This window comes from Leptodactylus fuscus, chromosome 10 (assembly GCF_031893055.1).
Source record: "Leptodactylus fuscus isolate aLepFus1 chromosome 10, aLepFus1.hap2, whole genome shotgun sequence".
In the NCBI taxonomy this organism is placed as follows: domain Eukaryota; kingdom Metazoa; phylum Chordata; class Amphibia; order Anura; family Leptodactylidae; genus Leptodactylus; species Leptodactylus fuscus.
This window is the reverse complement of record NC_134274.1, coordinates 30,954,076-30,967,460: the sequence shown is the minus strand read 5'-3', so window position 1 is coordinate 30,967,460 and position 13,385 is coordinate 30,954,076. Positions and strand designations below refer to the sequence as shown.

Below are 13,385 nucleotides of genomic sequence, written 5' to 3'. Positions count from 1 at the left end.
AGGCTATAACAGGAATTCTTTAAAGGGATCAGAATATACCTTTAAGTATAAACATATAATCATGGATTACACTACAGATAACTCACGTTTTCACAGTTATACTAAACTCCTCGAAAGTGACATAAACCAGTTTTTCTCCTGCTATACTCGTGAGTTTTGTTTTATGGGGCCATAATCTTGTGGTTATTTAAATTATGGAATTTATAAGTTATGCTATAGGTTTACTATATGAAATATTGCTATTACTCAAAACCCACTTAATGTATCATCTCATAATCTAGTACTTTATTTTTAGCCAGCAGTCAAATCTTCTTTTTCACGGTTTACTGAACATCTTTTAACAGATATTGGGCATAGTTGATAGGAAATGTGCTTGGTTCACTTAGGATGTCAAGTTTTATGTAGCTTGCGGTACATTAATTCTAGTAGGTCTTGTCTCATCAACTTGACACTTGGTACAAATGATCGGTTGCTTCCCAGGTATATCAGTCCAGAAGTCTGCTGCTATCATTAGTGGGTGCTTCAGCAAATATCTGCTTATGGTCCCTTAGGCCTAGTCTTCTCCTGCAGATAAATAAATTCTATGTCAGATTGGCGAAGTTTATACTTGTGGTGTAAGTAGACTATCATATAATCATACAACATACTGCCATGTGCTGACACTTAGGAGGACAACATCTTACATATGTTAGTTGTGGGAGACATGGTATATTTCAATATGTCAATTTATGTCTACTACGTATACTCTACAGTGGCCCCACACAGTATTATACACTCCACAGTGGCCCCCACACAGTATTAAATGCCCCACAGTGGCTCCCACACAGTATTATATGCCCCACAGTGGCCTCCACACAGTATTATATGCCCACAGTGCCCCCCACACAGTATTATATGCTCACAGTGGCCCCCACACAGTATTATATGCTCACAGTGGCCCCCACACAGTATTATATGCCACCCCTCCTTGAGCAGGGACTACTCTTATACTCGGGGGAAGGGGGGGTTGGGTTCGGTCACCTCAGATGATGATGATGATAATAATAATAATAATCAGAGACCAAAGGTATGTGATTAAAAATAACAAACACTTGTATTCATCTTACCTCACCTCTCCTGTGTACTCTGCTGGGGCCTGTGATTGAGCTTAAGTGGTCACATGGGGTGCGATGACGTCATTATATTGGCGAGCCCCATGTTACCGCTAGGGCTCCATCACAGGCCACAGTCACCAGCCAGAAGAGCCCCAGAAGGAATGCTGAGCCGTGGGCTCCGTACCCCCTACCATTATGCCACAGCCGAGTGGGCACTCTCAGGAGCTAGGGGCCCCAGCACTTGCTCGGGTAAGCCGCGTGAGGACGCTGGCCCTGGTACATACTGTGTATAGTTCAGTGTATGTGGTCAAATATTTAGTTAGTGCTGAGGGAATGTGAGTCAAGCAGGAGGTTGCCTAGTTTAATTATCTGGAAGCAGGACCAGACACAGCAGTAGGGTTTAAGGATGACAATATACAGTAGCAGAAGGTGGTTATCGTTGGTGTTGTTGAGCGGTAACAGTGAAGGTAGCCACAGTTGCCTTTTAAATCTGGTCACCAATGTAGGACTGTATTGTTGTTTTCATCATTAAACTCTGTGTGAAGGAGAGGGAGGCTCCCCTTCTACAGGCCAGATGTCTGAAGACTGATTCCTGAGAATGTTTTCTATTCAGTTACATTAAAGACTCCACTAAATCAACAATTCATATGTTGTTGCTGTGTCCAACACTGAAGACATTCCGAATCATAGAGGCAGAAATTCTGTGTGCTACAAAGCCTTAAAGATGGCTGCATATGGTGCTGGAGGAGAATCAAGAGGCCCTCATATACATAGACAGTATCCCTTAAATTGGAAGGTCCAGCCAATGTTGATATGATGGTCAGCTTAGATCAAGCTAATTTGATTGCTTTGACTGTTGAATTGCAAGAACCTAGGCAGGACTCCCCTCTCCATAGGAGTAGCAGCAAACAAGAATTTGAGGAACTGGAACTGTTCACCAGTTGTCTTGACTCATTTTAATCTTTAGTATGGCTCCATTTCTACTGTGTATAGGTATCTATGTATTCTTCAGTGCTACAATGCCAAACTCTACTCCATTTGTACTCCGAAAAATTACATTAGACCTCGCCATTTATTCTCGCAATGTTACTAAGCACCATATCCATTGCTTTACTAAAGAAAGCAAACCGATCAATACTATCCACCAACAACACTAAGTCAATAGCGGCAATAACCATAACATGATATCATTAGAGCCTGGGTAACACATTATACATGCACAACTTTCTTAACGCTATTATAGCTATAGGTAGCCATTCCTGGCCCTGGGTGTTATCCCCCTGCCTAGAAAAGGTTAATAGATTTTATTACATTTTTAGTAGTATTAAAAAACAAACAGATTTGCCGGCGCAATCAATGCATGTTACAGAAAATAATATTGTACAATTTGATGGAGTGGCTGCTTTAGGCCCTTGGGAAAATTGCTGTTAAAGGAAAGCCGCTACAATGTGACACGTTTAAAATTCTCATTTAATAGCAATAATGTTTCTTGCAGTACAGAATGTATTGTTACATTGAATTCCTATTGTGCATGAAATTGTTTTAACAATGAAAAAGCGACTAAAGTAAAAATATTTATAGTAATGAGAGCAGCGCGAAACGCGTGGTGTTCTCGGAGAGTATAACAAGGTGTGAAAGGCAGGGGAGGGGGATATCCATTGTTTTCTTATTGCTAAATGATCGGATTAATATACAAATAAGAGGTGGGGGGCTGTTTTTCGCAGGGGTAGTCATATCCTGTTTTATTTGTTTGTATGACTATCTTTGCTTTATGTTCTGTGAAGTATGTTCCGAGAATACTTGATGTTTTATATACTCGAGGTCATATGCAGGTGAATTGTATTCAATTATGTAAACTTGCCCATAAACATTTGCGCTCAGTGTAGCCTGGCATACATATTTATTTCATTGGGGAGAGTGAAATAATCCAGGCCCTAGGCTTTTCATTGAATCCTCAGAAATAGTATGAAACTTTTGAAGATGGCAGGCTGATGGGAAATGTGTCACGTGACTCTGCAGCATAGTAGAGTGGTTGAAATAGCTCAAAGAGGGAGGGAGAATACAGTGTATGGTAAGGCCCAGTTGATATCTGCGTTTGGTTTTCCTTTTGGGGAATCTTCTTGGGGACCTCCCGAACGGAAACCCAAATGTATAAAAAATTTCTTACCTAAGGAAACCCGTGGACCCGATAGACTCTAATGGGGTCCATGGGGTTTCCACTCAGTTTGCAGGACTTTTCTCTTGGCATGTTTCATGTGGAAACCACACTAACCCCGTTATAGTCTATGGGGTCAGTGAGTTTCCTTGGGTAACCGCTTTTTTATGCGTATAGGTTTCCACTAGGGGGGTGCCCAAGCAGAAACGGCAGATGTGAACCAGGCCTAAGCTATTTTCCTTTACACTGCCTGGCACTTTGGGATTCCATTGAGTGGGTGTAAATTTAACTGTTTGTTCAGTGTTACTAAAGATTTCCTTCGGAAAGTCCATGAGTGTGTGATTGGGTAGGATTTCCTTCCACTGCTGACTTCTCCCTACCTAGCTCAGTTTGATTGACAGGTTTCTCCCTTTACCCAAATGCTACAAAATGTCAGCGTAGAATGCAGTTGTTTTTGACTAGGGAAGATTTCATATTGCCTCTAGATTGATCAGTTTGAGTCTCTTTTTAGATTCTCTTTAATAATGTAGAATCTGGATATGTAACGTAAAGGGGTTTTCTAGACTTTAATTGAAAATAAGTGGCAGTGCAATGCTTGGGACCCCCACGGATTAGGCATTTGTAGTGGTAGTTGTACTCTTTGAGTGCCACTTCTGACATCACAGGCTATGCGATGTCATGCACATCAATCACATGGTCTCTTTGCTGTTCGGTTCCATTCTAATGAATGGGCTGAGTTGTGATACTGAATAGGAACTTATTGAACTGTCTTTGGTTTTCAGTGAAGAGGCCACTCTGTGGCCCCTTCAAACAGCTGATCTCCAGGAGTTCCTGGTGTCGAACACCCACTAATCTCCAGTCGATGATCCTTAGGATAGGTCATCAATTAATAACCTGCAAAATCCCATTAGATGAGAAGTATGCCCAGACTTTACTGTTCCTTAACCCCTTCTTCACTGGCTTGCTTGACTTGCATATGCTATACCAATTACATTCTGTCCAAACAGGCGACGCCAATTGATCTATCCTCACCACGGCTGATTTGTTTCTCAGCCAGACCTGGTGTGCACTAGAATTTATCACAGTGGTCTGTGACTACTCTAGAAAGCACTTTGCAAAGACAAATACGCTGCAAATTAATAGCAGAAAAATGTTCTCCCTAGACGTATCATTAAGTATCATCTTCTGTTGATCATATCATAAATACGGATAATACTTGGGACCGATCCCAGTATGACAGACGCACAGCTTCTCGTTCTTTCCAATCACAAATATGGGTTAAACGGTCGGCTTTGTGCTTGAGTAGCAATGGAATTTGGGAAAATTCATGATAAATGTAGACAGAATGCAGAGAGGCTTGCGGCTATTAAAATCTATATTGTAGACACTTGTATGGCAGTTTACTCACCATAAGCCTATTGTATTTGTGGATCAGTGGATTCCTTGACACATGCAAGTTTCAGCTGTAATGCGTCCCTGAGGTATACTGTGTCGAGCGGCCTGACTACAAGGCAAATGATAATAACATAATCCTTTCTGCTCTATTTTTTGTAGACTCACTATGAATGTGGAGAGTACATTATCAGACAGGGTGCTCGAGGGGACACTTTCTTCATCATCAGCAAAGGAAAGGTAAGCTCCCTTTACTTCTTGAAGCCTACGCTCCATCTGAAATCATAATAACGTACTTAGGGAATGCAACGCCAATCAAATATTTCCTCCAGGCGCTTTATGGTTTCAGTTTATTACATTTAATTAATGCTGCTAGCATGACATTTGGGCAAATGGACTTTATTTCAGACAAGGTAAGATACAGTTCAATAGAAGCGTCTACTGTAAAAAAAAAAAAAAAAAAAAAAAAAGCAAGTTTGTAGAGATGACTGATGGTCTAGAGCAGTGATGGTGAACCTTTTAGAGGCAAAGTGCCCAAACTACAATCCAAAACCCACTAAATTATCGCAAAGTGCCAACATGGCAATTTAACCTTAATAAGATAAGATAAGATAATCCTTTAATAGTCCCACATTGGGGAAATTTCAGCATGTTACAGCAGCATAGTAATACAGGTACAGGATAATACTGTGCAGATCCACAATTGCGGATAGTTACGGACTCGCAAAAGACAAATGGTGTAAATGGAGTGTCAAAGAGCTTTCAATAATACAAACAACTTTGCACTGAAAGGTAAAGGTCTCTGCATTTAGTACTTTTAAACAATTAATGTTCACTATTTACTTCATGCAGGATCTGTTTTATAGTGACCGTGCAATATTATTACAGACTGTACTAATGTTATGTCTGCTATAAAACAGATACTGTGTAATATAAATAGCGAAGGGTTCTCCATACAGTGCAATCTGCTGAACAGTGGCACCCAGACAGTATTATATGCTCCATAACAGCCCCCCACACAGTATTATGTGCTCCACAGTACGCCCTTCACACACACACACAGTATTATATGCTCCATAACAGCCCCCACACAGTATTATGTGCTCCTCAGTACGCCCTTCACACACACAGTATTATATGCTCCACAGTATTATACTTACTAGAGATGAGCGAACAGTAAAATGTTCGAGGTTCGATATTCGTTTCGAGTAGCCCCTCAATATTCGACTACTCGAATCGAATATCAAACCCTATTATAGTCTATGGGGGGAAAATGCTCGTTTCAGGGGTAGGCAACGTTCGATCAAATTATACTTACCAAGTCCACGCGTGAGCGTCGGGCTGGATCCTCCAAGAAGTCTTCTCTGTGCAGCGTCCCCGCGGCATCTTCCGGCTGTTCATTCACTCTGCCAGGCATCGGGCCTGGGCAGAGCCGACTGCGCATGCCCACACTACAAGCGGACATGCACAGTCGGCTCTACCCAGGCCCGATGCCTGGCAGAGTGAATGAAGAGCCGGAAGACGCCGCGGGGACGCTGCACGGAGAAGACTTCTAAAGGTAGGAGAAGAACCAGCGTTGATTGGCCGACTGTATAGCATTCGGCCAATCAATGCTGGTTCTGCATCAAACTTTTACATTCGAACAGCGAGTGGTACTCGATTGAGTACGAGTATTTCAAGTATCGTAGTATTCAATCGAATACCTACTCGATCGAGTACTACTCGCTCATCTCTAATACTTACCTGAAGTCCCATAAAGAGCAGCCAGGCAGCATCCTTCTTCTGATTGCAGGTGCTGATCACTTATGTCATTGCAACTGCATTGGTGCAGAGGTCACACTCTGCTGTCAGTGTAACCTATGACCGCAACCTACACTGAAAGATTTCAGTTGAAAGAAGTGATCGCTCCTGAACAGGGAATCTTGTCCGGATTTCCCGTTAGTAAGAGATCCGGACGAGGGCACGTGCATGCCAGCAGAGAGGGCTGTATGTGCCCTCTCTGGCACGTGTGTCATAGGTTCGCCATGACGGGTCTAGATCATGCCATTTACTTAAAGGGGTTTGCCCATAAACATAACCTTATTTAGATTTGTGGACAGTTAAAAGTTAAACTTTAGGTGATTTTTTTTGCCCTATGTAAGAGCAGGGTGTGGAAGGTGAGAGAGGCTAAGCTCTTTGGTACATAGGTTTCTGTATTTTGAAGTACAGTAAATCCCGACAGAACTCCTAGGAGAGGTAGAAAGAGTCCTGACTATCTCGCCTACTCACAGTTGTTGTCAGCTTTCCTGTATTGGTGTGTACACAGAAGAATGTCAATCATGGACGGGGTAATCAGGACTCTCATTGTCTTTCTTAAGAATCCTGTCATTGTGATTTACTTTGCTTTTTACTCAGAAATCCTTCTTTAAATTAAATGCCCTGTATAGAGCAGAGTTCATCTTTACTCACTCCATGATATTTTGCTCTCAGTGCAACAAAAATAACCTGACAAGTTAACAGTACGTAGCTCGCACATCTGACAACCATCTTCCAGTGGTTTGACAGGATGTAGATATCGATGACCCAGGGCTGTGTTACTGCAGCTTCAAAAGAATGGTGCTGAGACTACTGGTATCAGTGTATTGATGGAGGTGCCTGGTGTCAGACCCCCACCAATCTGATAATGTTGAAGTATCCTAAATACTGAAATATGAAATATCTAAGTCCTGAAAACCCAGTTAATATGTCTTATATACTGTAAAATAGTTTGAGCTTTATTTTTCTGATGTAAAGCCCCAAACATAGAATTCTGTCTGCTTACAGTCACCACTAGAGGGAGCCTAAAAATGTACCTTGAATACAATAAAAAATATAGTGGGGGGATTCTTTAAGACCAACGTTTTCAATATTGTCCCTTCTCGTAAACACTATTCGTGCTAAAAACAAACAAACAGGCATAGTTGGTTGATGGAGCCAGAAAACTGGCATAGGGGGTTGATCTCTCTTAGTATGTGTTCTAGGCTCTCCCTAGTGCTGACTGCAAGCATATAACTATATGTATATGCAGGAGGCTTAGGGGCTCTACGGGTGCTGCGTCTCTGTTTGAGACGTTAATCAGAATGTAGCTTGGGGCTTCAGAAACCCCCCGCAGGTAAGTGCACCCCTATCCCAACATAGACCTTTTGTAATGTTATCATTAGCATTATATATTTTGCCGATTGTAAAAGGAAATCAAACCCTTTTTCTGAGATAATGGATTAAAATGAGCTCCGTACAAAAACTGTAATCTAAACATGCAATTACATTGCAATATCATTAGTAACTAATTAAGGACCATGTGTTATGTAAGTAATAAATCTGAAATGTCTGCCCGATTAAGAATTATTTGACAATAAAATTATATAAAGCAAACATTCCAACATGAATGATAATTATCTATTTTACTGCAGACTAGATCTGAATATTCATGACGGCTTAGATAAAAGGTTCTCTTACTAAACAACGCGTTTGACCCTCTACAGTTCTGACATGGTATTAATATCAATAACTAGACCAAAGAAAGAGCCGCAACTGTGTTGTTTGGTAATAAAGCTGTGTGAGAGCTTATGTTTTGCAGGATGAGTCACCTTTTTTAATGGCAGTTTTTAGAGTACATATAATTTACTGATGAATTTCTATTAAGTAAAGACAGTAGAGATGATGTGTAGTGTCTACTGCCTCTATATAGCAGACACAGCCAATATGTATCACATAGAGGAGTCCAAGGATTAGTGAATCCCTTTTATCAGGATATCCTTTATTCTAACAAATACGTAAAACAGCGCAGTATGTAAAGACACCGCAACCAGGCACATGTGCAATAGGCTTTCAGTAGTCTTGAAGAAGCATGTTATACACTTGAACCGGCCATTGTCTGGTCGCGCCAGCTTCATTTACCCTGCTGTTTTATGTGTTTGGAAGAATAAAGGACATTTTTATCAGACTGGTGAATGCCGTCTTTCTTCTTCCCTTTTTTCATTTGCATGAACTTTTATTAACTCGTTCTTGGAAGAAAATGGAAAAAACTGCAATTCTGCCAGTCATTTTAGTATTACAAATTTAGTTACTTTTAGTCTATGGATCAGTACAATTATAGTTACAAATATGAATATATATATATATTTATATGTGTGTATATATATATATATATATATATATATATATATATATATATATTTACACAACAAAAATGGTTAAGACTGCACATCCCAGTGTGAACAGGTGCTCACTGCGAAGTAATATGTAAAAATATCAGAAATTGCAGGGCACTCCGAACACGACACAAGGGCATGTGAAAACCCTAAAGGGCAATACATAGTGTAAAAACACCTAATATGCTATATAATATAGAGGTACTTAATTATACAAATTTGATCAAATAGTATGGAAGTCCACCTGCCACGACAAGGCGACCTCATTTAGATGGGAACCTACACTAAACAGACATACCACTTCCTTGACCTGAACAGGTCTACAGTGTGAACACAGGGTGAGTAGGGTTCAGAGCACACTCTACTTCAAACTAGCCTAAGGCAGATGGGGGAAGTGGAGAATATATATACTATATCAATTGGATAAACATGTACAAACTCCTTCTCGGCTGAGAAAACTAACATAAACGTAAGGAAACTTTTCCCTGACTATACAGGAGACTGGCTACCAGTTTCCCACCTTGGCAACAACAATGGGTGGCGCAGTACCTGCTTTGGAGGTCCGATCTGGACAGTTCAACTCTGTCTGTGTGGTGCCACACTGCTAGTCTTAACACTCAGGGCCCCTTCACACGGAGTATACGCTGGCTGATTTTGAACGTGTAAACGTTCCGAATCAGCGGCGCTTAAAACATTTCCCATTGCTTTCTATGGGAGCCGGCATATGTGCACTCCCCATGGAAATGAATGGAAAAAAGCAGCCCATTCATTTCTATGGGGAGCGCTCGTATGCCGGCTCCCATTGAAATGAATGGGATTTGCTTTCTACGCGCTGATTCTGAACGTGCTTTACGTTCAGAATCAGCTCAGCGTATACTTAGTGTGAATGCACCCTTATTCAGTTTTTTTTTTTGAGTAGGATAATAAATTGCAATTTTGTCATTTCTATATTATACAGCATGCAGTGTGGGGAAAATAATATGAAATTTCATAGATTAAGGACAATAAATTCTAATGGGTGTAACACTTAGAAAAATGTCTTCCTGAGGGGGTGTTCACATTATCGCTTACCATCCTAAATCTTGGGGAAACTGGACAGGGGACGGCTTGCTGTCGGTCAGCTTTAAAAGCTATTCATTTGAATGGGTTTTTAAAGGTAACCGCCGGTGCCCGTATGCAGCCCCTCCGCGGGGAACCGTTTTCAAGTCCTGTATGCACGACTTTGTGTGTGTGCAAAAAAAAACGGTTTCCAGGTAGAGAGATTGCATGTGGACACAGGCGATTACCTTTAAGAACTCACTGAAATGAATGTGTTTTAAAGCTGACCACCGGCAAGCCGTTCCCTATCCAGTTTAGGATGGGAACCCCGGGGTGGACAGCGGCGGTGTGTGAACGCCCCCTAACCCAACTGGAGTCGGCACATATTTGGTGAATGTATAGCTGTGCACACTCCTTTCAATGACTGCATTGCATCCAGGAATTACATTGCTGAAGACTTGTGTACATTGCTAAACGCTTGTATACGGCAGCATCGAAATGTGTGGTTGTTCTTGAGCCCGCACCAAATAGTAAATTTTGGAGGTTTTGACAAGCACTCTATCTTCATTGCCAGTAAATTCTGCCTTTTATGAGTCGTTTTCCTCCTGTCTTTCATGTGCTGAAGGTTTGAGAACAGAAATGCTTCTTTTTGACAGGTGAATGTAACAAGAGAAGATTCTCCGGGTGAAGATCCAATATTTCTCCGCACTTTAGGAAAAGGTGACTGGTTTGGAGAGAAAGCTCTTCAAGGGTAAGCTGTGTCAATTTTCTTACTTTTTTTATCAGTTTTTTTTCCTATAAGAGGCATACTGCACATAAGGCATTGCGGCTCATGTGAATGTATTATTTAAGTTTCTTGCACTTGTTCACACTAGCCTTTTCTTTTCCATTGTTCTGATCCATCAGAGGATCTGAAGAACTGAAAGAAAGTTTTCTTTTATCATATGGATACAAAGTATTCACAAGTATGGCGAATGTGATGGTCGCATTTCTTGGCCGATTGCAGCTGAAATGAACTGAACTCACTACATAGATCGATGATACAGTGAGTTCAGTTCACTTGAGCCAGCAGTCAAGAAATAAGGCCACAACAGTGACATGTCAATTAGGCCTAAAAGGAAGCTTAAAGTCTATTCTATGTGCAAAGGTGTAACTTGAAGTTCCTGGCTGTGATCCCGATTCTGTAGCAGAGCCTCTAACTTTACATGGAATCTATAGCACTGGTATTCAGTTACATGGCAAATGAACTTTGGGATCACCCCAAACACTGGTTCTCAAGTGTCTCTGCAACCTCTGAGCCTCATACACTTACAGATTATAGATACAGATGTAACAAATTCAGTCATGTCACAGAATAGATGTAGTAACCATAACAATGTCACAATGCAGGTGTAATAAACACAGTGATGTCACACTACAGATGTGATAACTACGGTGATGTCACAGTAGGAGATAAATAAACACAGTGCTGTCACAGTATAGATGTAGTAATTATGGTGATGTCACAGTACAGATACAATAAACACAGTGATGTCACACTACAGATGTTATAAACATAATGATGTCATAGAACAGATGTTTTAACTAGAGATGAGCGAACAGTGTTCTATCGAACTCATGTTCGATCGGATATTAGGCTGTTCGGCATGTTCGAATCGAATCGAACACCGCGTGGTAAAGTGCGCCATTACTCGATTCCCCTCCCACCTTCCCTGGCGCCTTTTTTGCTCCAATAACAGCACAGGGTAGGTGGGACAGGAACTACGACACCGGTGACGTTGAAAAAAGTAGGCAAAACCCATTGGCTGCCGAAAACATGTGACCTCTAATTTAAAAGAACAGCGACGCCCAGCTTCGCGTCATTCTGAGCTTGCAATTCACCGAGGACGGAGGATTCCGTCCAGCTAGCTAGGGCTTAGATTCTGGGTAGGCAGGGACAGGCTAGGATAGGAAGGAGAAGACAACCAACAGCTCTTGTAAGAGCTAAATTCCAGGGAGAAGCTTGTCAGTGTAACGTGGCACTGACGGGCTCAATCGCCGCAACCCAGCTTTCCCAGGATCCTGAATGGAATACACTGTCAGTGTATTCCCGTATACCCGATATATACCCCGATACCCGTTCCAACGGTGTGCCCCCCCACCTTCACCCCAGAAATACCCTGCAAGTCCCCTAGCAATAGAATTGGGGCTATATACACCCACAATTTTTACTACTGGTATACAGTGCCATTGTCTGACTGGGAATTCAAAGAATATATTGGGAATACAAATACCCTCATTTCTTGCTACTGCCATATAGTGCCAGTTTCTGACTGGTAATTCAAAGAATATATTGGGGTTACGTGCACCCACAATTTTTACTACTGGTATACAGTGCCATTGTCTGACTGGGAATTCAAAGAATATATTGGGAATACAAATACCCTCATTTCTTGCTACTGCCATATAGTGCCAGTTTCTGACTGGTAATTCAAAGAATATATTGGGGTTACGTGCACCCACAATTTTTACTACTGGTATACAGTGCCATTGTCTGACTGGGAATTCAAAGAATATATTGGGAATACAAATACCCTCATTTCTTGCTACTGCCATATAGTGCCAGTGTCTGACTGGGAATTCAAAGAATATATTGGGGTTACGTGCACCCACAATTTTTACTACTGGTATACAGTGCCATTGTCTGACTGGGAATTCAAAGAATATATTGGGAATACAAATACCCTCATTTCTTGCTACTGCCATATAGTGCCAGTGTCTGACTGGGAATTCAAAGAATATATTGGGGTTACGTGCACCCACAATTTTTACTACTGGTATACAGTGCCATTGTCTGACTGGGAATTCAAAGAATATATTGGGAATACAAATACCCTCATTTCTTGCTACTGCCATATAGTGCCAGTGTCTGACTGGGAATTCAAAGAATATATTGGGAATACAAATACCCTCATTTCTTGCTACTGCCATATAGTGCCAGTGTCTGACTGGGAATTCAAAGAATATATTGGGGTTACGTGCACCCACAATTTTTACTACTGGTATACAGTGCCATTGTCTGACTGGGAATTCAAAGAATATATTGGGGTTATAAATACCCTCATTTCTTGCTACTGCCATATAGTGCCAGTTTCTGACTGGTAATTCAAAGAATATATTGGGGTTACGTGCACCCACAATTTTTACTACTGGTATACAGTGCCATTGTCTGACTGGGAATTCAAAGAGTATATTGGGAATACAAATACCCTCATTTCTTGCTACTGCCATATAGTGCCAGTTTCTGACTGGTAATTCAAAGAATATATTGGGGTTACGTGCACCCACAATTTTTACTACTGGTATACAGTGCCATTGTCTGACTGGGAATTCAAAGAATATATTGGGGTTATAAATACCCTCATTTCTTGCTACTGCCATATAGTGCCAGTTTCTGACTGGTAATTCAAAGAATATATTGGGGTTACGTGCACCCACAATTTTTACTACTGGTATACAGTGCCATTGTCTGACTGGGAATTCAAAGAATATATTGGG

At 41.2% G+C, this 13,385-nt stretch overlaps 1 protein-coding gene across 4 annotated transcripts in view; it reads left to right on the top strand.

Moving 5' to 3' along the window:
• PRKG1 (protein kinase cGMP-dependent 1) overlaps positions 1 to 13,385 on the top strand; it is a 726,550-nt gene that overhangs the window by 605,220 nt on the left and 107,945 nt on the right. For all 4 annotated transcript variants that reach the window (XM_075257507.1, XM_075257506.1, XM_075257505.1 and 1 more), the window contains exons 6-7: positions 4,804 to 4,881; positions 10,505 to 10,599. In XM_075257507.1, coding sequence (XP_075113608.1) covers positions 4,804 to 4,881; positions 10,505 to 10,599 — 173 coding nt within the window. The remainder of the gene's footprint in view (positions 1 to 4,803; positions 4,882 to 10,504; positions 10,600 to 13,385) is intronic.